Consider the following 18,485-nt stretch of genomic DNA (forward strand, 5'->3'; position numbering starts at 1 on the left):
CAGGGCCCTGGAGCTCTGGCCACTCCCACAAAGTCTTCAGAGATCAGCACCCATACAAAAATACACTTTATTGTGTCTTCACATTGGCAGAGGCAGCGCAGCGGGCACGGATGGCACAGCATGCAGAGTGCCTGAGGCAGTTGCACAGGACAAGGCAAAGCGGCCCTCCCAGGCGTCCCCAGCTCCGCTCTCCTGCTGACTTTCCTGAAAGCCTTGGGTACCCTGGGACACAGCTAGGACCCTTCCTAGAGAAATCCTGGTTGCACAGAAGGGGCAGGCTCTGGACAGTCAAGCAGGCATCACTACCAGTTGGGCATCGTCCTGAGCCCGGAGGCGGGGCGGGCAGAAGCAGCTGGAAGAGCTCAGCCGGAAGCCGCAGCATGGAGGGAGGAGGGCGTGGGAGCCCACACCTGCCAATCCAGCCCTGAGTTCCTTGGCAATTTTGTCTCTCTTGATTAAACATCCAAGGAACATCAAGTTCACAGACGTGTTTTCTTCTTCTTCGTCTTCCTGAAAATACCCAGAATGGAAGAGCAGAGAACGGCTTCTAGGTTCCTGGGGCACTTGACACTTGACTGGGTAGAGAGTTGGGAAGGAGAAGAATGAAGGAGCCAGGCCCTGGGCTTAAGCAAGAATAGAGGCAAAAAGGGCAGCATTCCCTGCTGGCTGGGAACAGGGAAGGTATGCGCTGTATGGTGGGTGTGTGGGGAGTGTGTGCACATGCAGGGCACACTGCTGGGGCAGGAGCCTGGGGCACACACACACACAATTCTGCATTTGGGAGTACACCAACCACTAAGTGTGCAAAAGGGGGACATCACGGGCCACTGCACTGTCTGTGGGGTAGACAACATGCCTGGGACCCCTGGACTGTCCCTTCTGAGCTGAAGTGGGATGCGGTGGAGGGACCAGACAGCATGTTCCAGTTCCACCATCGAGGGCTCCCCAGCCAGCCCACCAGGCTGCCCTACTGCAGGGCAGATGACCTAAGGGGCTGCTGTGACGTTTAGAGTGTGCCGTGGACAAGGCAAGGCCCGCACCTGGGGGCTGCCCAGGAAAGAGAACGCAGGGCGTGGCGGCCGGAGGGCAGAGCAGTGGCTCACTTCCAGCACTGCTCCAGGGAGCCGTGGGGCTGGACCTTGAGCTTCTGGGGACAGAGCAGTTTGGTGAAGGCTCGGCGGAAGCTGTAGTGGCACAGCGGGTAGAGGACAGGGTTGACAGCCGAGTTGGCCCACAGAAGCCAGAAGGACGTCTCGTACCAGTAGTCGGGGACGCAGTGGCCATGGCAAGCAGCTCGGATGATCATCAGGAGTGTGTATGGGGCCCAACAGAGCCCAAAGATGCTCACGATGATGGCCAAGGACTTGGCCACCTTCTTGTCCCGTGACAACCGGAAGCGCTGGGTGATGCTCTGGGATACCATCTTCATGCGCTTCTCTAGGGATGCCGAGGATGCCGATGGCTTGGAACCTCTTTTGAGTGAACGGGGCCTCTCGGTACCCCTCGAGGAGCTGCCAGAGCTGGAGGTGGGTGAGGCTGCAGCTCCTCCGCCGCTGCCGCCCCCCAGGGCCGCCTCCCCAGCCTCAGCACCAGGGCCTGCCTCACCCAGCCCATACCTGTGCAGAGGCATGGCCTCCCCTTGCCCCTTTGGCCAGCAGCCCCAGCAGCTGGGCGGTGCAGGGGGTGGCGAGGGCTGGGCCTCTGGAGGAGGGTCAGGGCCACCCTCACGGGCCCCATCTAGCCGGAGGCGGGTGCGCCTCTGGATGTTCAGGTAGATGCTGAGGTTGAAGAAGGTGACGCTAAGGAAAGGCGTGAAGAACTCAAGCGTGGAGGCCGTGATAAGGAAATACCAGTTGTAGAAGAACTCAGCATAGCAGTGGCCCTCAGGGATGGAGCTGCCACCAGACACGTACTCCCAGCTCAGGATGGCTGGTCCATACAGCAGGAAGGCCAGCACCCACACCAGCGCCATCTTGCGCACCGCCCGCCGCGTGTCCCCCTGCTGGGCCCGGTATGAGACCTGCAGAGGCACATGCAGGTAAGAGGAAGGGTCATTGCACTGAGAGCGCAGGGTGCCCTCTATGCACCTGTGACTGCTCTGGGCTTGCAGCCATGTCCGGCTTCCCCACAGACCCTCCCTGCCTGTGCCCTCTGGCTAGCCATATCCTGACACCCTTCCAAAGCCTCTCACAATCAACGAGAATCCTGCCTTGGTATCATCCCTCATCACCCGTGAGCTTGCCTTTGGCTACTGTATCACCATCTCCAGGTTTGTCAGCCATGCCCAGGAGCCACACACAACTGTTTCTGATGAGAGGACCTTGCAAGGGCCTGGGTCATCTCTAGAGACTTGCTGTGCCGAAGGAAGAGGACCCAGCCCTGTCTCTGCTGTGCTGCTCACTCCTCAACCCTCGAGCTAGAAATGCAGGAATGAAGCCATGTACCGGTCCACTGCTGGAGAGCCCTCTCACACAAACCAGAAGAGCCAAGTACCTCGCCTCTACAGCACGACCTCTGCAAGGAGCATGCTCAGAGAAGGTGGGACCGGCAAGTCCTCCAGAGCAACCGGCCAGCAGGGAGCAGTGTGGCAGGAGGGGGCAAGGGTCCTGATGGGACAGCCAGAAGAAGCCCGGAGGTCCTGATAGCTGCCCTGACACTGATAGCTTTTGTCTTGGGGACCATGAGATGGGGGTCAGAGCTACTGCTAACCACAGCACTAGGGTGCACCTGCCGTGTGCCAATACCGCGCTGAGGGCCTTTTGGATGTCACCTTTCTTAAGCTCACAGGAGGCTTACAACTGCCTCACTCTCCTGGTGGCTCAAGGAGGGGTGTAAGGGACAAGGTGAGGCTCAAGAGGGTCCCATGCTCCTCTTTGAACACTATTCCTCAGAGGGCTCCTGATAAAACCTGCTGTGGAGCTGGAGAGATGGCTTAGAGATTAAGGTGCTTGCCTGCGAAACCAAAGGATCCAGGTTGGATTCCCCAGGACCCATGGAAGCCAGATGCATACAAGGTGGCACATGCATCTGGAGTTCATTTGCAGTGGCTGGAAGTCCTAGCATGTCCATTCTCTTTCTCTATGTGCCTCTTTCCCCTTCTCTCTTTTAAATAAATAAATAAATATTCAAGGGAAAAAACCTGCTGTGGGCAAGTCATCCAGATGAGGAAGTGGGGCTGGACACATGGCTCAGTTGTAGAGCACTTGCCTAGCATGCTTGAGCCCCTCGGTTAAATTCCCAGTATAGCAAACAATAAAAAGAAAAGAAAAGAAAAAGTGAAAGAGTGGCCACTGCAGCCCCACCCTATGCCAGTGCCCAACTAGCTCCCAGGCAGGTGGCTCTAGGGAGTTTCCAGCCACTCATGACAAGGGGACCCTGTGCAGTCAGGAGCCATGATGGTCTGCTTCCCCGGAGTTGTGTGTGCACCTCACATTCATGAAAGGGAGGGATGCAGACTTGCCCTCAACTCACAGGATGCTGGACCCACCACAGAGCAAGGCTGGGGGTCTGACGCCCTTCCTGCAGAAGCAGCACCAGGAGCCACCAGGCCGGTCTCCTGCCTCCTGCCAGTGCCGGTGCCAGTCTTATTTGGTAACCAATGGCCACTGAAGGAGCACGCTCACTGGACACCAACTCGCAGCTCAGAAGTGGCTGTCGCGTGCCCAGCTCTCCCCGCCCTACAGAGCAAACTCCAGCCCCACGTCCTAGGACTCACCGCTCTAGTGACGGACAGGAAGCGGTCGTAGCTTATCAGCACGATGTTGAACACGGAGGAGGCACACAGCAGGTAGTCCACCACCAGCCACAGCTTGCAGAGACCTCGGCCAAAGGTCCAGCGGCCGGTCAGTACATAGGGCACATACAGCGGGATGCAGAAGGCGCCTGTGGGAAAGAGACTGTGGTGGGACCACCAGGGATGGGGTGGGAGAGCAGGCAAATGGGAGGACCACCGCTGGCGGGTCTGGGGGCAGAGAGAGGGGGAGAAGCCTGGACATCACAGGGCAGCCACCCTTCTGGGACCAACTCTATCTTACCCGCCTCCTCGCCAGGCGCAAATCTGAATGGCTACCAACCTTCGGTACCCGTGGTGCCCCAAGCCCACAGGCATCTCCTGGACTTGAAGGCAGGAGGAAGGACCCCCACAAGGGGACCTTTGAGCGTTTTAAGATCAGAGCCTGGGCTTCTGCCAGCTCTGTCAGCCTCGGAAGGGGGAAGACAGAGCCTAGCCTCTCTAATCATCACCTATGCTGGAGCCTAGCCCCCGTCCTGGCTGTCGCACAGCCTTCCTCCTCAGCTTAAAAACCGAGAAATCTTTTCTCTCGGCTTAAAGGGCGCTTGGCTGCAGCTCCGCCAGCCGCTCTCAGCGCCAAACCCGGCTTCCAGCGTCTGGGAGACGCAGCTCGCAGCCCCAACAGGTGTCTGGCGCTCCGGCCCCCTCCGCGTGGGGCCCCGCCCCCCAGTCGGCAGCAGAGCAGGGACACGTGAGAGCACGCTCCTCGGAGCATCTCCCGCACCCACCCCCGCCTTCCCCACGGCCCCCTTCCCCAACACAGCTCCCCAAATCCCCTCCCCCAAGTCTCCCCCAGCGCCCTCCCCGCGTCCTGAGCCCGCCGACACCGCCGCCTTTGTTTGGCTGCGGCGCTGGAACCGGCGCTGCACCCTCGCCCGGTGGCTGGGGCCGCTTCCCCGGGGACTTCCCGGGGCAGCCCCTGTCCCGCCGCCTGGGAGGCGAGGAACTTCGCCTGCGCCCACCGCGCCCTTTCCCCGGCCCGCCGCAGACACCCCAGGGCCGAGCCCCGGCCGGCTCCGCGCGCGCCCCCCGCCCCGGGCTCCACCAGCGGGCGGGGGCTGGGGCCTTTACCCACGAGGAAGTCGGAGATGGCGAGGTTGAGCAGAAAGAAGTTGTTTTGGGTGCGGAGGCTCGAGTCCGCCACGAAGGCGAGCATGACCAGTGCGTTGCCCAGCACCGTGGCCACGATGAGCAGCGCCATGAGCGCAGCCAGCACCGCGGTCCAGGCGGCCGAGAAGCCGCGCGCTGCCCCGCTGGCCGCCGCCGCCTCGCCCGCCAGCGCCCCCGACGCGTTGAGCAGCCCGTCGGGCTGCGCGCGCTCCATGGCCCCGCGGGTTCACACGGCGCCCGGGCGCGGGGCAGGGTGCGGGCCGCGAGCTGGGCGGCCAGGGGCGGTCCCCGCCCGGGAGCCTCGTCTTTGCCGGCTCTCGGCCCAGCCCGGTTTCCCGGGGGGCGCCCGGCGCATGGTCCGCGGGGCCGGGGCCGGGGCCGGGGCCGGGGTGGGCGGCGCAGAGGGGGCTGGGGCCGGAGTCCAGCCGGAGCGGGGCGGGCGGCGCGACTGCTGCAGCGGGAGCCAAGCCAGAGCCCCAGGCGCCCTCCGAGCGTCCGTGCACCCCCGAGCACAGCGCGCAGCCGAGTGCGCCCCGCGCCCGGTCGGCAGCCCCCCGCGCCCCGCGCAGAGCCCCCGCCATTGGCTGGCGCCCTCGCCCCGCCTCCGCCCCGCCCCCGCCCCGCCCGGCGCGGGCAGCACCACGGACAGCGCCGCGTGCCCGCCCAGCCGACTGGAGCCCCCGCCCCGGTGCTCAAGGCAGCTGGCAGGGAGCCCGACCCGGGCACCCCCGGGCCACGGGGCTGGGGGCTCACCTGAGGTCGCGCCTGGGGCCCCGTCTCTGGACTGCCCGCCCGTTCCTGTGTCCTCGGCCCCGGTGACCCCTGCTTGACTCTTGTCCGTAGCCCCTGCGCCTTTGGAGACCTGGGGTGGGGTTGGGGGGAAATGCCTGCACCCTGCTCCAAGGTACTTGCCCGCGGGACCCCGTCTTGCTTCTTGCTTTGAGAAAATAGGTTTGCAAGGGAAGAAATGTCCATAGGAGAAGGGCTGGGGAGGGGTCTCTAAGAGTGCTTTTACAGCCAGGGATCTCTCCACCTTCGTATGCACGGGTCTGTGGGTTTCAGCTTCCGCATGGTCAGGCCCCAGAGCAGGGTCCAGGGTGACCTGCAAGGCGCACACAGATGTGTAGTTACATAAGGGGAAAAAAATCGAGACCAAGCGGACCCAGCCTGGAGCAGTGCATGCTCACCCAAGACTCAGCGGCCCCAGGTGGAGGAAGGACCCGCCAGCAGCTTGGAGCAGACCACCTATTCCCTGGAGACAGCTCGTTGGGTGGTCACTGGTGCAGCGGACAGGCGGGGTCACTGAGCGCCAGGTGCAGCCGGTAGAGGCAGCTGCGTTAGCGCCTGGGGGAGGGGGAGGGGAGGAGAGCGGTGGGAGGGAGCCCCCTCCTCCAACATTCCTGAGCTTAGATACTTAGGGTCAAGGACAGAGTGAGCCAGAGTGGGTCCCTGTAGACAGACAGACAGACACGCCCACACTCCGACACACAGACACCCACGGTCAGGGAAACGGCCAGGGACCCGCGAACAGTCAGACATCAGACAGCAGACAGGGAACAGTGCCCGAGGGAGAGGGAAGCAGAGACTCCTCTGTCACCAGCGGCACACATCAGTGGATGCCTCCGAGAGAACGGAGATACGGTCTGGTCTGTGTGGGTGGAGCAGGAGGGGCTGCAGGACCCCAGGCGCTATGCCAGGCACCCCCAATCTGGCAACAGCTGGTGGTCATGTGGGGATTCACCCCTCCCCCAACCCTGTGGGCCCCCAGAAACTTTGGGGAGTAGGGACAGGGACCTCTAGATGGAGGAGCTCCAAGCCCAAGAGTCCAGCCCCTCGGGGACTGAAGAGTCTGCTCTGGGGGAGGGGCAAATTCCAGTACATCCCTTCCCAGAAGTCCTCTCTGACCTCCTCCTCTTCGAGACCCTTCAGCTTCCCCTCACCCCACACCAATTCATTCAGGGCACAAGGACTATACCTGGAGCCAGCACCTAATTAGTGATCATAGTGCAAAGTTCCCTGGAGCTGCGCGGAAAGGTCTACTTGTCCTCAGTGGACCCCTTGAAACCTGTCCTCCAAAGCTTCTCATGGCCTGTGTTGCTGGGCAAGGCTCACCCGGCCCCAGCCAATACTCCCCCCAGGTCCTTTTCCTCCAACCACCTCATCCCAGAGGCTGTCCCAGACAAACATGTAGCATGGGACCTCCAGGGACCTCAAGAGATGGAGTTGGGGAGTGTTTAGAGGGGCGGTGCCTGACTCTCACTGGCCAGAGCTTCAATGTCCCTATCTTGGCATGAGGTTGCGGGAGTTCAGTGTCATCAAGAGCTTGAAGAGTCCTTGCAAAGCCTCAGTCAACCCCAGCCCCAGCCCCAGCTCTCCTGGCATTGGCCATTACTCCAGAAACTTGCAGGATGTTGTCCAAGCCTGAGTATGATAACTGGAGGCTGAGACCCCACTCAGAACTAGGAACTGGGTGACATGGAGACCTACCTGCTATTCCCTTCCCTCACCATGCACCCACAATGTCCAGGTCACTTGAACTATTCCTGCTTTGCCCATGCCCAGAGGATACTTCCCTGTAGATCTTTCCCTATCCCAGCAACTGGGCAGGGGCAACCCAGCCCCTCTGTGTTATGGGATATATGACACACACACACACACAGAGGGCAGATGGTACACACACACACACACACACACACACAGAGGGCAGATGGTACACACACACACACACACACAGAGGGCAGATGGTACACACACACACACACACACACAGAGGGCAGATGGTTCACACACACACACACACAGAGGGCAGATGGTGCACACACACACACACACACACAGAGGGCAGATGGTTCACACACACACACACACACACACACACAGAGGGCAGATGGTTCACACACACACACACACACACACACAGAGGGCAGATGGTTCACACACACACACACACACAGAGGGCAGATGGTACACACACACACACACACAGAGGGCAGATGGTTCACACACACACACACACACACACAGAGGGCAGATGGTTCACACACACACAGAGGGCAGATGGTACACACACACACACACACATAGAGGGCAGATGGTTCACACACACACACACACACACAGAGGGCAGATGGTTCACACACACACACACACAGAGGGCAGATGGTTCACACACACACACACACACACACACACACACAGAGGGCAGATGGTACACACACACAGAGGGCAGATGGTGTGACCATGTCCTGCAGGTCACCTCCCTCCACCCTCATGGGAAGTCTGAGAAGGAAGCCAAGCTCCTGAGGGCATGCCCCTCATACCCTAGCACTGAGAGCCCAGCCACGTGACCTTGGGGGTAAATTACCCTATTTCTTTGAGCCTGGAGGTCTTCATCATTCTAAAATGGAAACCAGCAAGAGCTGAGAGGCTGGGTCAGTCCAGAGGTTTAGTAAGGACAGCAGCTGGCAGTGATGGGCGCCCCCTATTGGCCAGACTCTTTGCCAGCACTTACAAGCATGACCTCATTAGCTCCCAGATGCCCCAAGTAGAGCTACTTGCCTAGGGTCACACAGGCCTGGAGTTCACCTTTTCAAGAGTCACACTCCTGACTCAGCCCTTAAGTGGGGGCCTCTGAGACCAAAAAAAAAAAAATTTCCAGCGTGGCAACACCCAGGCACTGTACCTTGTCTGGTTGGGCTAAGGTGATGACTGGACAGGCAGGTCACTGTGTGGCACCTGCCATGGAGCACAATCCCAGAAAGGGCAAGCTCATGTGGAGGAATCCAGAGGCAGTGGCCAGTGCCCAGGGGCCTGGGAGGAAAGTCTTGGAGACAGAGACAAGGAACTCTGGTCCAGAGCCATATAGCTGGCATGTGACTGTGGGCACCAGCGTGACTTGACAGTGTGTGTGTCACGTGCAGACACCCACCACAACACATCCACCATAAGGGGTGACAGCAACAAGCTCTTGTCGTTCACTGGCCACCCAGACTGTCATGACAGCTAAGTGCAGTGGCCACACTCGAGTCTCACGTGGGCCCAGGAACACATCCACTGGCTAAGCCCCTGCTCCTGCTGCCTCTGAATGTCGGGTCATAGGTCCAGATCCCAAAGGGCCGGGCCCTCAGGGAAAACACCCAGTAACAAGCTGAGCCCGTGGCCTGCTAGCCTGTCCTCACAGGGCTCCACACCTGCTCCACGGGCAGGTTTTCCCGCCTGCCCACTCTGCCTTTTGGGAGCCAGCGTCCCCATCGATAGGCATGAATATGTGCAGCATCCAGCCAGGTGCCTACTTTCAGTAAGGAGGACATGAGGGGCCCACAGCCTGGAGCTCACACCACTGGGGAGCAGTTTGTGTCCTGGGCTGCAGGGACAGCCTCCGGCAGGCACACAGCCTGGGGACAATAAGCTGTGAGGGCACGTGCTATGACGTGCAAATTGTGATCCAGGGGCCTTCCTATGGCATTGCATCTACAAAGGATGGACGAGCACTGTGACTGGGAGCCAGACTCAGTGGTGACAGAGTCCTTGTGGCATCCCTCTAAATGACCCACCAGGCTCTTCGAGGTCACAGGACCTTGTCTCCAAAGCTCCTCATGCCCAGGGTTCAGCAGACAAGGAGGTCAGGAAGGACAAGTGGCTCTCATCAGCAGGAGGCACAGCAGCCAGAGCTCACACGCCTTACACATGACTGGAGAGGGAGGGAGGGAGGCTGTGTCAGTGAGACTGGAGGCCAGCCACCTACGCCCTGCCACTCCTTCCACTGGCCAGTCTACACCTCCAGCCCCAGCTTAGAATCTTCTGTGAGACCTGCCTGGACTAAAGCCAAGATCTGAGTTTTTACTTATTTATTTGTGTGTGATCACATGTGTATGGATGCAAGTGTGTGTGTAGGTGTGTGTGTATGCACACGCATGTAGAGGTCAAAGGACATCCTCAGATGTCACTGTGTCATGCTTTAAGAGCAATTTGATTTGCCTTTTGGTGGCGGGGGGAGGGTGGTTGAGGCAGGGTCTCATTCTAGCTGACCTGAAACTCACTCTGTAGCCCAGGCTGGCCTGGAACTCATGGAGATCCTCCTACCTCAGCCTTTCTATTGCTGGGATTACAGTCATGAGCCACCATGCTCAGTCCCAGTTACCTTTTATGAGGCTAGATCTGTAATTGGCCTAAAACTAGCCAATTAGTGTTTATTAACTGGCTGGTCAGCGAACCCAAGAACCTCCTCTCTCTATCTCTCCAGCTCCAGGATTACAAGCACATGCCATTGTGCCTGTGGGTGTTTTTTATTTTTATATTTTTAACATGGATTGTGGATATCCAACTCAAGTTCTTGGGCTGGAGAGATGGCTTAGTAGTTAAGGCATTTGCCTGAAAAGCCAAAGGACCCAGGTTTAACTCCCCAGGACCCACGTAAGACAGATGTACAAGGGATACATGCATCTGGAGTTACTGTGCATTGTCTGGAGGCCCTGACACACCCATTGTCTCTCTCTCTCTCTCTCTCTCTCTCTCTCTTTTTATCTCCCTCTCTTTCTCCCCCCCTCTCTCTCCATCTCTCTCAAATAAATAAAAACAAAATAAAATAAAATAAAACAAAGAGAAACACCCTCTCGAACTCATGTTCTCATGATTGTACGGCAAGCACTTTACTGACTGAGCCTTCCCCCCAGCCCCCCAGGTTCTGATTGCATGTGTGCACATTTTTACGTGTGAGTGTGAGCATGCATGTGCCACACAATAGTGGCGGTCACAGGACAACTTCCGACGGTGGTCTCATTGTTCGCCACTGTGTTCACTAGGCTAGCTGGCCCCTGAGGGTCCAGGGATTCTCCTATCGCTACCTCCCATCTTGCCTTGGGGACATGGGATTACAGCTGCACATGTTCCTATGACTGGCTTTATGTGGGTGCTGGGATCTGAATTCAGGTGCTCACTTGCACGGCAAGTGCTTTATCCAGTAAGCCATCTCCCCAGCCCCAGGTTCTGGTTTTAAAATTTATTTATTTATTAAAGAGAGAGGGGGGGATGGGCACGCCAGGGTCTCTAGCCACTGCAAATTAATTCCAGATGCATGTGCCACCATGTGCCTATGGCTTGCGTGGGACCTGGAGAAGCGAACCTGGGTCCTTAGGTTCACAGGTGTGGTGGTTTGAGTAGATGGCCCCCAATATATTCAGTTTTTTTATTGTTTGTAGTTTGCATCTGCAGTCACCTGGCTGGAGGCAATGTCACTGTGTGATCTTAAGGTGTGGTGGTGGGTTTCAGATTTCAATCTAAATATATACAAAGTGTACCCAGCTGGAGTTCCTGAAGTGTGCTATGTGGGTTTTGACTTTTTGGCTTGTACTTCTCTCTCTCTCTGCTTGGTCCTGTGAAGGCAGGCCAGCTTCTTCTGCCATTTATGGAACTTCCCCTGGATCTGTAAGCTTCAATAAATATCCCTTCCTCCATAACTATGCCTGGTCTGGAAGTTCATCTCAGCGAACCTGAAGCTGTCTGCTACAACAGGCATGCGCCTTAACTGCTAAACCGTCTCTCCAACCCAGGTTCTGACTTTTAAAGAGCAGCCGGGGAGCCTCCACTGAGAAGGGTTCTCCCAGGCCACAGACCTCAAGGAGAAAGGGAGCTTTAGGTGGGACAGCAGCAGTAGCAGCAGCAGGTGACACAGTCCAGATACAGCCAGGGGCCAGTGAGACTGCAGGTGGGAGAGGTGCGAGAGCAGCTTGCGAGGCACCTGGGGTCATGGTCAGGATGCTGGTGTTTCTTCAGGGTGGGCGGGAACTTTGGGAGAGCTTGAGAGTCATCTTGGCAGAACTCGGACTGCAACGGGGGTTTCCAGGGTAGGATAAGGGCAGAAGCTTGGAGCCTGCTGCAGGCAGTTGCATAATGATGTCCAGGTGGGAGACCTGAAGACTCTGGATATCTTTGGAGGCTGACACAAGCTATGTGAGGTGAGCAAAAGAGAGGACTAATCTTCCTCCATAGTCTGGGGCTCAAAACAAAACAAAACACTACTACCAAGGGCAGAATTGGCACCCATGGCATGAGCATGTTGGAGGTAATGGGTGATATGGGGTTTTTTGTTTGTTTTGTTTTTGTTTTTCAAGGTAGGGTCTCACTCTAGCCCAGGCTGACCTGGAATTCACTATGTAGTCTCAAGGTAGCCTCAAACTCACAGAGATCCTCCTATCTCTGCCTCCTGAGTGCTGGGATTAAAGGCATATGTCACCATGCCCGGCTGTGATATGTGTGTGTGTGTTTTAATATTTTATTTATTTATTTGAGAGAGAGAGAGAGAGAGAGAGTCAAATAGAAAGAAACAATGGGCACACTATGGCCTTCAGCCATTGCTAATGAAATCCATATGCATGAGCCACTTTATGCATGACTTTACCTGGGTATGAGGAATTGGACCTGGGTTCTTTGGCTCTGCTGGCAAGCACCTTGACCACTAAGCCATCTCTCCAGCCCAAAGGTGCTGTTGCAATTGCAGTGGAGAGAAGAGGTTGATTAGGTAACCTGGGCCCAGGGTGGCCCGAAAGCGTCACAGGCTCAGTCCAGCCAGTGCAGTCCCCTGGTGCTGTCCTTGGTGGCCTTTTGCTTCCAGCTTCTCTCACACTGTCAGAAAAGACCTTTCTCCCTTGAACAGAGGGCGAGCCCACAGAGCTCTGCTCACTAATGAGGAATAATGAGAGCGAGCAGAGGCTGCTGGGCCAGTTGTAGGACAGCTGTCCTGCTCATGGTGGCCGAGGCTGAGCCCTGCCTGGGTCTGGGTCCCTCACTGCCATATCACTGCTTCGGGGGAGCTGCTCTGCTCTCTCCTCTGCAGAAGCTCATTTGAATATGAGAATGCAGATTTTTCTTTTTTTGTTCTTTGCCCCCCCCCCCATCCCGTGACATTCTGAGCCTGCTCTGGGTGCATCCTGATTAGCTCAGGGCCCAAATGAGATAAAAACGGTGCCTGAGGCCACTGATTTGGGGAACAAAAGCTGGGTCTGACTTTATCTTTGAGGACCAAGCAGAATCGGGCCCAAGGCCCAGGTGTTAGGAAGGAGACAGGGCACTGGGAGGTCCAGAGGTAGAGTTACTGTCATTTAGCTGGAAGTGACAGAAACCAACTGAAGGAAGTCCTAAAGAAAAGGCGCATTTGTTGTTCCCCAAGACTGAAGGCATCCAGGGGAGATGGGCTTTAGGCATAGCTGTGCCTCGGCTCTCCAAGGACAGCTGTCTCCTCCTAGCTCTCCCCTGCCTCGCTGTGTTTGCTTCCTTTGCAGGTTGGGAGAGTCCCCAAGATCCTTTCCTGTGGCTGCGCCTGTCCCCTCTTCCCCACCCGATGGGGAGAGGGCGCTACCAACAGAAGTCAAGAGTCTGCCATGCTGATGTGGATCTCTCTCATTCAAACTGAACCCATGCTGGCCATGGAGGACAGAGGAATAAAGGGGGGCGGTAGCAGGAAAAGCTGCCCTGCACAGGGTGACCAAGAAGCCCATGTGATGTCCTGTGTGGACATGGCCTGACCAGTTCAGGGTCCATGGAGCAGCTGCCTCTCTGAGTACCTGTGTCTCCCTTGCCCACAGGGTGGGGTGGCCATAGGGTTAGCAAGTGGATGTCCACTGCCAAGCTGTGGTCTGAGGGGCACCAGACCTGTCCACTGAGGGCAGAGGCTGCTGAGAAGCCTGAGACTTGGGTGTTGTTTTTTTAATTTAATTTATTTGGGCTGGAGAGATGGCTTAGCAGTTAAGTGCTTGCCTGTGAAGCCTAAGGACCCTGGTTTGAGGCTCCATTCCCCAGGACCCACGTTAGCCAGATACACAAGGGAGCGCACACATCTGGAGTTTGTTTGCAGTGGCTGGAGGCGCCATAGTGCACCCATTCTCTTTCTCTCTCTCTGCCTCTTTCTTTGTCACTCAAATAAATAAAAATAAACAAAAAAATTTTAAAAAATTTAATTTATTTATCTATTTATATGAGAGAGTAAGAGAGGGAAAGAATGTGTATGAGATAGAGAATGAGCGAGAGAGAGAGAGAGAGAGAGAGAGAGAGAATGGGTGAGCCAGGGCTTCCAGTTACTAAAAATGAACTCCAGATGCATGTGCCACCTTGTGTATCTGGTTTACCTGGGTCCTGGGGAATTGAACCGAGGTTCTTTGGCTTTGCAGGCAAACTCCTTAACCATTAAGCCATCTCTCCAGCCACTCTCCTTTTTTTTTTTTTTTGAGGTAAGGTCTCACTCTAGCTCAGGCTGACCTGGAATTCACTATGTAGTCTCAGGGTAGCTTCAAACTCATGGCAATTCTTCTACCTCTGCCTCCCAAATGCTGGGTTTAAAGGTATGTGCCACCACACCCAGCCCCAGGCTGAAGGTTTTAAAAATATATATATTTATTTTTATTTATGAGAGAGAGGGGGAGGGAGGTAAGGAGAGAATGGAATGCAAGGGTCTCAGGACTCCAGAGGCATACACCACCATGTTCATCTGACTTACATGGGTACTAAGGAATTGAACCTGGGTTCTTTGGCTTTGTATGCAAGTGCTAAGCCATCTCTCCAGCCCAGACTGAAGGTGTCTGTTTGTTTGTTTGTTTGTTTGTTTGTTTGTTTGTTTGTTTGTTTCTTTCTTTCTTTCTTTCTTTCTTTCTTTCTTTCTTTCTTTCTGTTGTCTGGAGGAAGGGCACCTACTCCTGGAAGTGCTACCACAGATCATATTGGTGCTCACGTGTGAACAGGGTGGGTAGTAAGCTCCTTCAGCCATGTGACGGGAGCCCCAGCACCCCCATAGGCACCTTCTGGGTGAGAGATGAAACTGAGTCCGGAAGCCAGACAAAAGTAATGAATGGCCCTCTCCCCATCTCTCCAGGTTCCTGTGTGGGATGCAGACTGGTGTGGGGCTCTTAGGAGGGCCTGCAATTGTGTGGATACCACTACCAGAATCCCCCCACCACATCCAGACCTAGGAATGTTTGTCAGAGCCTTTGATGGCTGTGCTATGGGACCGGACCACATGCCAGGCCTGCCTAACACTGCTCCCCAGAGCACCCCTCTGGGGTCTTTGAATCACAGCTTTCCAAGCAGCTGTAGATGATAAATGTCAAACTATGGGGCTGTGTTGGGTCTGGCCAGAGATAGGGATGGGCTGCTCTGATGGAGGGTCCAGCCATGGGGAGAGGGGAGGCACAGCCTCTCATGCCCAACTCTGCTGTCTGCTGCCCTTGAAAAGGATCCTCTCCCCAGGCCTGGTTGACACCCACTCTAGCCCTCCCCACCTTCGGCCTGGCTCCCGCCAGGTGGGTCTGAGCCTCTGCTTCATCTGGAGTCTTGGCCTATGGCCAGTCACGGATGGCCACCTGCCACTTGCCTCCTCTGCACGGGAATCTGCTCTGTGCCCCCTGCCCATCAGTGCCACCATCCCAGCCCATTCCAGCCCAAATGCCCCTTCTGGCCTACTTGGCACAGGTGAGTTCCTTCCCTCTTTCTCTGTTGCCCGCCAAGCCTTCCTACGGAGATTAGCTGGGATCACACGGTGACAGCACCATGACTGGGCATGGTGACCTTTGTCCGTTTTGTTGGTGGTATAAGGCCGGGTGCTGGGCTGGGAGCCATATGTGCCAGACCTTAGAGAGCCCTTCCCTGGGCAGCTGAGGTCACAGGGAAGGCCAAGAACGCCCTGTCTACCTGGCCCAGCTCTGAGTGGGGAAGTACACTGGGCAGAGCCACTGGAGCTACCCTGGGGAGTCTGTTGGGCAGAAGAGTACCCTCCAAGTTGGAGCCTGGTGGGGGCAGGTGCCTACCTCATCCTGCACCCTGAGCCTTTTCCCAGATACAGACCCTCAGGCTTAGCCTATGAGCACTCTGCAGAGCTCTGGCTGTGAGGTCCAGGTGGTGCACACAGCTCTGAGTATGTGGACTCCGAGGCCCTTTGTAGAGCCACAGAACCCCTCACTGCCACAGCCTCATGAGCAGGGGAGGCTGAGCACACACAGCCTCAGAACCACTGGGGGTGGGGGGGCAGTCTAGTCCCGTGAGGTGGCTCTGTTTACTCCTGATGTCCCCGGAGAGTCAGGCAGTTCCTTGGGGACACAGAAAGTGCCAAGAGAGTAACAACTGATGAGCCAATAGCACTGATCCAATTAATGCAGTGAGTCCCGTGGGTCCTTCAGGGAAGAAGGGTGGGACCCAGGCTGCTTCCAAGGAGTAGAGTGAGGTTGTGTGTGGGGGAGTCTGTGGACATGGCTATGGGTATGTTTGAGTGTGTCTGGTGAGCCGAGGGCATCAGGAGGAAGTGAGCATGTCTCTCTGTGCTGTAGGGACAGATCAGTGTCAGAGAAATGTCCTGTTCCTTCATACAGTCCTGGGGACAATGAGAAGGCAGCAAGAGTTGGCTGTAGATGGAAACCTGGCCCTGAGTCTGGGTGGAAGTCTCAGACACGTGCTGGCAACCACACGGCACGTTCCCACCTGCTTCTGTGGTATGTTCACACATACATCGAGTTTGAACACATAAGAAAACTAGGGGACAGGCTGTCACCCGGGACCTTCCCAGACCTGCTGGTGACATCAGGGCTAAGATACAGGTGACTGGACTCTGAGCAGGAAGTGCACAGAGTTAACTGATGAGGCTTCTTCCCATAGACCCAGCCAAGTGGCCTGATTCCTTTCCACTTCTGCCTGGGGCTATGGTGGCTGGTCATGAGTAAAGTTGCAGCACTGGGTCTTGACTGAGGTTGACAGAGCCCGGCTCTTAGAGTCTGTCTTGAGTGACTCACCTGGGTGGCATTCTGAAAGGTGACCCCAGCTTGGGGTGCCTGATGGGCGAGGTGGCTCCCTCTTCACAGGTGGAGATATGGGCCTCTTGGTCAGAGTCATCTACTAGACCAGAAACCTTGGCATGCTCCTAAGGGCACAGTGATGGGGGTGCTTCTCTGGGGCATGGCTGGCCCCAGGGTTGGACCACTGGCATCAGCACCTGAGTCTCTCCAGCCCCACTCTTCTCTCAGCATGCCACTCTCTTTACTCTGGCTCCTTCAGCTGATGGCCCCACTCGCAGCACACGCGGCCCTGTCTGGGCTCAGAGGTTGGGGGGATTCAAGGCTGTTCCTAGAAGTGACTGGACACTGGGCCGAGCCCCAGGTGTTCAGTGCAGAGAGCGCCCAGTGCCCAGAGGGCTTTCACACCTGTCACAAAGCCTCAGGAGATGGAGATGCACAAAAGCCTCTGAAGCTAAGACCCTCGTGAGCAAATGGCTGGGCTGAGACCCACAGACTCACTTGTGCCACCTCCTGTGGACAGCAGGGTGTTTCCTGAACACCTACTGTTTGAGGCTGGCCAGAGGCTTGGCAGGCTAGGCTGCTCTTGGGCTGGGGAGCTGTGGAAGACCAGGCTGGCCTTGTTTTCCAAGTGTACCCTAGGGAGACCTGGCCCCAAGGACCTCTGAAATCCCGGATGTGGCCTTCCTGAGTCTTCTCCTGGCCTAGGTGACCCAGCATGAGGCCCCTTACTGCCCCCTCCAGCTCTTTCTGTAAACAACCCCAGCCTGTTCACCTGGCCGATCACCATTCCTGGAGGTAGCAAGTCATTTGACTGGTTGCATGCCACTCTAGAGAGGGAGTACCCATGGGTCTGCTTCCCACCCTGCCCCCACCTTCCTGCGGGCCTTGCTGGACATGTTTCAGAATGAAAGCCAGGTCTTTATAGCAAGATGACTAAGAAATTCAAGACAGCAATGGCGGAGCAGTAAACTCACCTCAGGCCATGTGTGATGGCACAGAGCTGTGTCCAGTGAGACTCCCAGTGGGGACACAGAGCTCCCAAGGGACCACCTCACCTTCTCCACTGAGAGCCATGGGCCATGCATGGTGAGCGCACCTGCGGTCTGTGGCTGCATTCTCCCTGGCTTCCTCTCCCAGAATGGGCTGGAGTGTACCCTCTTCTGAGGAAAGAGCCCCCAAAGTCTGGCTTGTTTCTTACCCGAGCAAGCTGCTGGGGCCAGAGAGGGAGGGTGGGTGCCTACATCCAGGAAGAGCCCGCTTCCCTTTGTCCAGACCCCACCTCTGCTCTACCTCCATGTGTGTTTAAACTGCCCCTCCCATCCCGTGCACAGCTTCCCTGGCACTGAGGCCCAGCCAGCGGCTCCGGCCAACGCACTTGGCTCCCGGCTAAATCTATCCCAGCCCAGCTGTCGCTCCTCCAGCTCCTCCTGCCCTGCCAGTCCCCCGCACATGCACACGGATGTGCGCACATCCTTCTGGTCCCACGTGGGCCCTGCAGACTTGGGGGGAGGCAAGAAATGGGCAACTCCTTTGCCTGTGTGTCCTCTGGGTTTGTGGTGAGGTCCGGGGCAGGGCCAACAGGCAGCAGGTGCTTGGAGGTGCTGGGAGGAGAGGAGGGAGCCTGCCATTCATCCACCAGGGTACAGATGGGATGGGAAGGGGAGCCACACGCTAATGTGGCAGAGTGGCAGTACAAGGCTGTATGTGGCAGAAGCACTAAGGAATGTGAGCTCAATTTTGCCTGACATTTGTCTGCCCACCATCCTCGCTCCCATGCAGTACTGCAAGCCCACACTTGACCAGTGCAAGACACTAAC

The 18,485-nt window shown here is 56.9% G+C and overlaps 1 protein-coding gene across 2 annotated transcripts; it reads right to left on the reverse strand.

The window, feature by feature from the left end:
- Positions 1-404: 404 nt before the first annotated feature.
- Positions 405-5,114, reverse strand: Hrh3 (histamine receptor H3). 2 transcript variants are annotated; one of them, XM_012951429.2, is made up of 3 exons: positions 4,862-5,114; positions 3,716-3,882; positions 405-2,020 (listed from the first exon to the last, which is right to left on the reverse strand). In XM_012951429.2, the coding sequence occupies exons 1-3, from the start codon at positions 5,112-5,114 to the stop codon at positions 1,100-1,102; spliced, it is 1,341 nt and encodes a 446-aa protein (XP_012806883.2). In that variant the 3' UTR covers positions 405-1,099. The 2 variants fall into 2 exon arrangements, with proteins under 2 accessions (XP_012806883.2, XP_045013137.1); XM_045157202.1 differs by lacking the exon at positions 4,862-5,114 and adding an exon at positions 4,074-4,381.
- Between the last annotated feature and the right edge of the window lie 13,371 nt (positions 5,115-18,485).

This window comes from Jaculus jaculus, chromosome 8, assembly GCF_020740685.1.
Source record: "Jaculus jaculus isolate mJacJac1 chromosome 8, mJacJac1.mat.Y.cur, whole genome shotgun sequence".
Lineage (NCBI taxonomy): Eukaryota > Metazoa > Chordata > Mammalia > Rodentia > Dipodidae > Jaculus > Jaculus jaculus.

Coding starts and splice junctions, on each gene's coding strand:
- Hrh3 (XM_012951429.2), bottom strand. CDS start 5,114: ATGGAGCGCGCGCAGCCCGACGGGCTGCTCAACGCGTCGGGGGCGCTG. Junction 3,883..4,861: donor CATCTCCGACTTCCTCGTGG/GTAAAGGCCCCA, acceptor TCTTTCCCACAG/GCGCCTTCTGCATCCCGCTG. Junction 2,021..3,715: donor TCCTGTCCGTCACTAGAGCG/GTGAGTCCTAGG, acceptor GTGCCTCTGCAG/GTCTCATACCGGGCCCAGCA.